This window comes from Carex rostrata, chromosome 27, assembly GCF_964058835.1.
Source record: "Carex rostrata chromosome 27, lpCarRost1.2, whole genome shotgun sequence".
In the NCBI taxonomy this organism is placed as follows: Eukaryota; Viridiplantae; Streptophyta; class Magnoliopsida; order Poales; family Cyperaceae; genus Carex; species Carex rostrata.
The window spans coordinates 2,234,612-2,241,434 of NC_135944.1; the positions used below are offsets into that span (position 1 = coordinate 2,234,612).

General features: G+C 32.6%; 2 protein-coding genes across 2 annotated transcripts; one reads left to right on the top strand and one right to left on the bottom strand.

The window, feature by feature from the left end:
* The first annotated feature begins 491 nt into the window (after nucleotides 1–491).
* On the top strand, nucleotides 492–1,341 carry LOC144545075 (uncharacterized). Its single transcript, XM_078293632.1, has 2 exons — nucleotides 492–814; nucleotides 961–1,341. Exons 1-2 carry the CDS (start codon nucleotides 575–577, stop codon nucleotides 1,258–1,260), a joined length of 540 nt encoding a protein of 179 aa, XP_078149758.1. The 5' UTR covers nucleotides 492–574; the 3' UTR covers nucleotides 1,261–1,341.
* A 4,665-nt stretch (nucleotides 1,342–6,006) lies between these two features.
* On the bottom strand, nucleotides 6,007–6,606 carry LOC144544823 (FCS-Like Zinc finger 8-like). The gene has a single exon (XM_078293371.1). It carries the CDS (start codon nucleotides 6,604–6,606, stop codon nucleotides 6,007–6,009), a length of 600 nt encoding a protein of 199 aa, XP_078149497.1.
* Nucleotides 6,607–6,823: the final 217 nt, after the last annotated feature.

The following is a 6,823-nucleotide window of genomic DNA, read 5'->3' on the forward strand; positions in this document are numbered from 1 at the left end:
GAGTTAGAAATGTAATTAAACCTGGAATCAAGCAATATCAACCAACACCCCCCCTGACTCATCAGTTGTCAGATGTTCTTAGAGAACAAATAAACAATACCCTTCTGGTACAAACAGGTACCCTAGCTGACCTATACTTTATGGAACCTAAATACCTAATAAAATAATTCTTGGCCTAAAATAGAGTGCATATTAATCTTGCAAGTTGTTGCAATTAAATTAAACAAAATCAAGACAAATGGCCTTATATCAAAATCCACCAATATAATCTAACCCATTTAAAGCAACAAGAGCTGAGAATCTCATCTCTTCCCTTCCCCTCAATTTCATATAACTCCTCAAAATTTCCTATTTCACATAAAACTTACAAAGAAGTGTACTGGGTAAATTAAAAAAATATATATTCTAGATGGATAAAGGAAGAAAGCAAAAGGGATAATGTTAATTTGCTTCCTGCCCAATCAAAACCATGATACCCATAGATTTTTTTTTGAGTCCTTGTCCATTGACCTCCCTCTCCTACAAGTGTTGTTACAAAACCACAGCTCAAATCAGTTGAAGAACAAATCTAGAGATGGATCAAGACCAAAAGCACCAAATACCCAAAACCCCAACCATAACTCTGCGCAAATTCATGCCATCGGATGTCGACGCTTTCATGTCATGGGCTGCCGACCCACAAGTGACCCGTTTCCAGCGCCGCCATCCCTATACCGATCCAACTGAGGCCTTGGCCTACATCACAACCAAAATCCTGCCCCACCCATGGTACCATGCAATCTGCGTAGATAACACGCCGGTCGGATCAATCTCAGTATGATTAAAATTGCAATAATCATTGCCCCAAAAAAAACAGAGAGAAAGAGAGAAAAGTTCTATGCTAATTTCAATAGCAAATCAATCTTTATACTATATATGTTATGATTTCTCTAATCCTCCTATTAAATTTGAATGAATCAGGTAAAACCTGCACCAGGTGAAGACCGGCACAGAGCTTCGATCGGGTATCGGATTGCATACGACTACTGGGGGAAGGGAATTGCAACCGAGGCACTTAAATTGACTGTAAAATCTGTGTTCGAGGAATTGGGCTACTTGGAGAGGCTGGAGGCGATTGCCGATGTGGACAACCCGGCAAGCCAACGTGTGCTCGAGAAAGCCGGGTTTAAAAAGGAAGGGGTTTTGAGGAAGTATGTGAAGCTCAAAGGGGAGAGCAAAGACATGGTCATGTTTAGCTTCTTGTCTAGTGATGCTGTTTAATTTTGCAATATGATATTTACTCTTTCAAATTTCAAAATCTCACAAATATATCCAATTTATTTGCTTATCTAAATTGATTTTTTTTTTTCCATTTAGAGAAAGATTCCTTTTTATTTAATTTTTGTAATTACTATTGAAAATGATACTTTGATTGTGACATCAACCTATAATTAATTGGAGATCCAAATAGTATATATAGAGACCGGCTAATTTCCTGCCGACAACATTTATGTCTAAGGTGCTGCCGGGCTTTTTTTTAATTTTGTGATGTCCAAACAACAAATCCAAACCGTTAGATGTTTAATTTATATTAAAATTTACTTGGAGACCAAATTTTACATTTTTTTGAAATTTTTTTACTATTTATTAAGCTGGTTTGAAAACCGCTGTTTTCAATGCTGCAGAAATTTATTGATATACATATATACATATACATATATACAATTTTTTTATAATATATGTATATATGTATAAATATGTACATGTACATATACATATATATACATGTATTATATTATATTATATATATATATATATATATATATATATATATATATATAGATACACACACACACATGTAGAGTAAGGCTACGCTACTTCGTGAATTAAACGGTGCGTTTTAATTCGCGCTCATATCTCTAGTTTTGAAGTCCAAATAGCCGATCTAAACCGTTAGATGTTTAATCTATATTAAAATGTGCTTGGAGACCAAATTTTACATTTTTTTTAATTTTTTTACTATTTATTAAGATGGTTTGAAAATCGTTGTTTTTTAATGCCTACCGTCGAACGAAAACTTAAACTGGATTTTTGAGGCACTAAACGACGTTTTTTGAAAATTCTGATGCTTTCGATGTGACAATGCCCAGTGTACCACCGAGGCAAAATGGATTCGTCTCATCCTCCCCTTTCCGAAAAGTGCTCATACACGTAAATCTGAGTTTCCTAGCCAAAGTTATGGCGCGCTGTTTAAAGTTTTTTCAAAAATTAAACTTTAAAAATTCATAACTAACTGTAGAAAAATCCAAATAAGTTGAAATTTATATCAATTCTGTGTATTTTTGAATGCTCTACATGCTGGTGCAATCACTTTTGCATTTTAGTCCTTGTATCAATCCATACTTGCTGATTTACCAGCAAATATCAAATTTGATATTTTTAGTGCATTGCACTATACCAGTGGCCTTTGCCTAGTGCTTGGCTGCTGAGTTTGGACTTGATACCATACCCGAGGTCAGTCTATGATACTTTGTGCATGGGCAGAGATCTAATTTGATGTTTGAACATATTTTAGTAGCTCTAAACTACTGTTTTTTGGAAATTTTTGAATAAAGGTCAAGTCCTTAATTAGTGTTATATTTAGACTTGTGATATCCAACTAACAAATAAAATCAAAATTCACCAAAAAATAAAAAATAAAAAATCAAAGTTATAAAGAGTTACGACATCACTTCATAAATATATCAAATGTTTTATTTTTTGACATACACTCTAAACAAGAAAAAAATTTCTTCACAAAATTATTTAAATCAAAATACTAAGATCTCTTAAAAAAAAAAAGACCGCCCGTCCCACGAGCTGTCCGCTAGTGCTGTGACCCGCCCGTGAGACAGGTGGTCCGCTTGTGTTTTGGGCCGCCCGTGGACCTGGCGGTTGGGGCATTTAAAAAAAAAAACTCAATGTAGGGTTATTTTTAAAATTAAGTTTTTTTAAGGGTATTAATCAAAATGGCCGCCTAATCGTGGTTCACTAGAGTGTTTCATTAAATATTAGAATAAATAAAAATAATAACAACTGCAGCTCTAGCTGTTTCAATTTTTCCATATGCATGACAATGCTACAGTATTTGAGTAGGAAAAATGATAACAACACATTGAATTATTAATTATACGGACTTTGTAGGCGTCAGAAATGTGCAATAGAAAAAAGTCACCGACGAAATTTTAAATCATATTAGTATGTATTCTTTGTACGCAATAAATCCCAACTATACGTATCTAACAAGAAATTTAAAAAGCCCAACAGATAAGCATAGTTATTGATGGTTTGGTTTATATCTTAGATTAATATGTAAAAATATGGATAAGTAGTTTAACAGAGCAGTTTTGGCTTCATACAGTGCACAAACCATATACAACGCTATTTTCATTTTATAGTATGTGTGCTGCATTAAGTCAAAACTACTCTGCTAAAAATTTCACCCCAAAATAGTGCAATAAAGTGTTAATTTGAGGAGTAGAACTACGGCCGGTGTTCTTAAGTTCACCGAGCCTCTTGGTAAACTCAAGTCTAAAATCCATTAAATCGGTTTCAAATGACGAATCTGAACCGTTCAAACCTGCCTACCTTACGAGTGATTCGCCTACATGTAAAAATTTTAAACATTCGAATTAATTTTGTATAAAGTCAATTGGTCAAAATTAGAAGGTTAATAAATTAATTTTAATGCATTCATTTTTTGAACGTTTTTTGACCGCTTGACTTTATACTAAATTAATTTGAATGTTTAAAATTTTCACATGTAGACACATCACTCATAAGGTAGACGGGTTTCAACCGTTTGGATTTGTCATTTAAAGTCGATTTGACAGATTTTAGACTTGAGTTCACCAAGGAGCTTAGTGAAGTTAAGAACACAAAAATTAGAAACCAACAATCAATTTCAAAATAAATTAAGAACAAAGTTTGAACCTTCAACAACAGAATTACCTTTAAAAATATTTTCCTTGGTTGCCAAATAAATAATTCTGTCTGATTTGGTATGTACTTCATTTCAAAATATACAATTTATGTCATATTGAGATTGTATGCGTACTTTAGTGTCCTTGCAACATTTATAAACACAAAATTAGTATATCCTTTCTTTAAGAAGTACCATTATAGATTTATAATAAAATTTACTTAAAAAAATGGTTTACGAACAAAATTTTAAATATTAACTAAGACCAATCAAAATTTACAAACAAGACACATACTGTCCCATTAAATTTCAAATATACAATAAAAAAAAAAAAAAGACCCCCGCCCCCCTCTCTCTCTCTCTCACACACACACACAAAAGTTGTTAGCTCACAAATCCTTAAAATTATTCTTCCTTCTATTATACCTTGTGAACTATTTTCAAAGCCCAATGTTTGCAAGCATAGAACTAAACTATCAACCTTCTAATTCTCTCTCTCTCTCTCTCTCTCAAACATATATTGAAAGAAGCACAAAAATTGAAACAAGCAATCAATTAGAAAATAAATTTGTAATGGAAAATCCACAAATTATAATTAGGTTCTTCATCCACTCAATCATCGATCTCCAATTGCCTCAACATGTTCGCATTTCCCCCAAAAAAAAAATTGCACCTAGTTAACAAATATAAAAGTTAATAATGGCAGGTACATTATTTAAAAAAAATTACAAACTACAAATTCAAATAGAGATCTTCAATATGAATTAATTAATTGAGGTGGTATATATTATTATTAATAATTGTACCTCGGATCTAGGGTATTGTTCTGATCAGGTACAGTACCAAATACTAAATAAGGTAGCAGATTTATAAATTTTGTACTCTTTTTGAATTAATTTTTACCTATTTACCATGGCCATAGAAGAGCTAGTGGCAATAAACAAAGCACCAAGGGACATAATTATGTCACTTTCTGAGGCTGATCAGTGATCAGATTGAAATGGGGCAAAAGTTCAAGACTTCAAACCAATCTCTTTTGAAATTATTAAGATATAAGAAACTTTTTGTTGATCATGACCTCAGAACCTGACCAGGGAGGCAGGGACTATAGCCTTTGGGACCCAATAAAATATTATCCAAGTTGTGGCTAGTGGGTTCCACTATTATACCTTTCAAAAAATTTATGAAGAGCATATTTCATTTAGACCCTCATCTTTTTTGTTGTATTCACAGTGGATTATTTAATGTTTTTAAATTAATCAGTGTATGGAACTTTTGTTTGTTATTGTTTGAGTGAATTATTAATTATTCTACCTACGCTACTTGTTAGTTAATGTGACTGATATAATGATTCTATTAAAAAATAATTTCAAAGAGTGCAACAATGTTATATATAAGTTAGGACATGTTAGATATTTTTTTTATATGTTAGAACAATAAAGTATCCCAAATATATATATGTCGCACTCAATTAATATACTATTCAGTTGGTTATAATTTTTTTTGAAAAACATATATTTTTCCCTAACATTTATATATGATTTATTTAGTGGGTCTTTTAAACTATTTTTTTTCAGTTCAATTCTATAACATTATACTAATAATTGATTGATGGGTTTCAGTCAAGTAAAACAAAACAAAAATTAAGAATCTTAGATGTTCAAGGATACTATGAGCAAATTTTCAAAATAGTGAGGGGTCTTTTTGAGAGGTTCTCAATATCATATACAAACAATAATAGTTTATAGGAATTATTTTTATACACCTCCTTTAGATGGGAAAAAAGATATATAATAAATCTAGGTTGAGGCCCACATATATAATTTATTAATCTCCTGAAAGCTATTGGGAATCAAAATATCACTATCTTAGCATAGACTATACTAACTCTAGAAATTTTAATGTAAAAATAAAATATTTCCTTTCCTTTTTTAAGTTTGAACAAATAAACTCGCCAATGATTGAACAAGATAGAAGAATTAACCACATCAAAATAAAAAAATTCACAAGTTACATATATCTTCAAATTTATAGAACAACAAACTGTATGAGAGTGATGAACTAACCTAATAAATTGCATTTTCAGTGCCTTGTCCATGATTCTTCTTGCATGCATGGCATGATGTCAACAATTCATCTAATTTCAAACCACCAAGATCACCATTTATGACACAATCATCAAAAATATGTGTAGTTCTTGGATTAGGCCCATGTGAGATGACACAAGTATACTCCTCCGACCGATCAGTTTTAGTTTCGTTCGGGCTAACTATGTACCGTCGCACCGGCGAAAGCAAAGCCAACTGGGTCTCTTTGTTCTTCACACCAAACTCCATTGAAGGGATTTGGATCTTTAGTTGTGACCCAAACAAAACCATACGTCTGTCTTTCTTCGGCGAATTGAAGAGATTGTGTTGATCATCATCTAGTGCTTCGGCAAGGCCGAGTGAAGGTAGTTTCTTCTGAGTTGAATTGGAGATAGAAGAGTTACAAATGAAAGGCATGACTTTAGAGTCAAGTATAGAAGTTGGGCTCATTGAAGAATCATTTTCTGAAAATATTTTTGGAGGTATACCCATGAAGAGCCTTGGAGAGGGAAAGAGGGAGGATGACATGATTTTGTTTTGGTTTTTAATTGGAGACATGAGAGGATGAGGTTCAGACATTAGGCAAGAAGAGAGAGAGAAGGGGGGGTTGATCTTCTTAGTTTGTAGGAAAATTGAAAGCTAAAGAGAGAGAGAGATAAATATGTATTGACGTGTACTTAATTAAGACTATCTTGCTCAGAGTCAAAACCAAGCTTTAATCAGTGTAATATAATTGATTAGGAGAAAAAGAGACAATGCTCTAAGCACCAATCATTGCATTTCTTGAAAGAGCCAT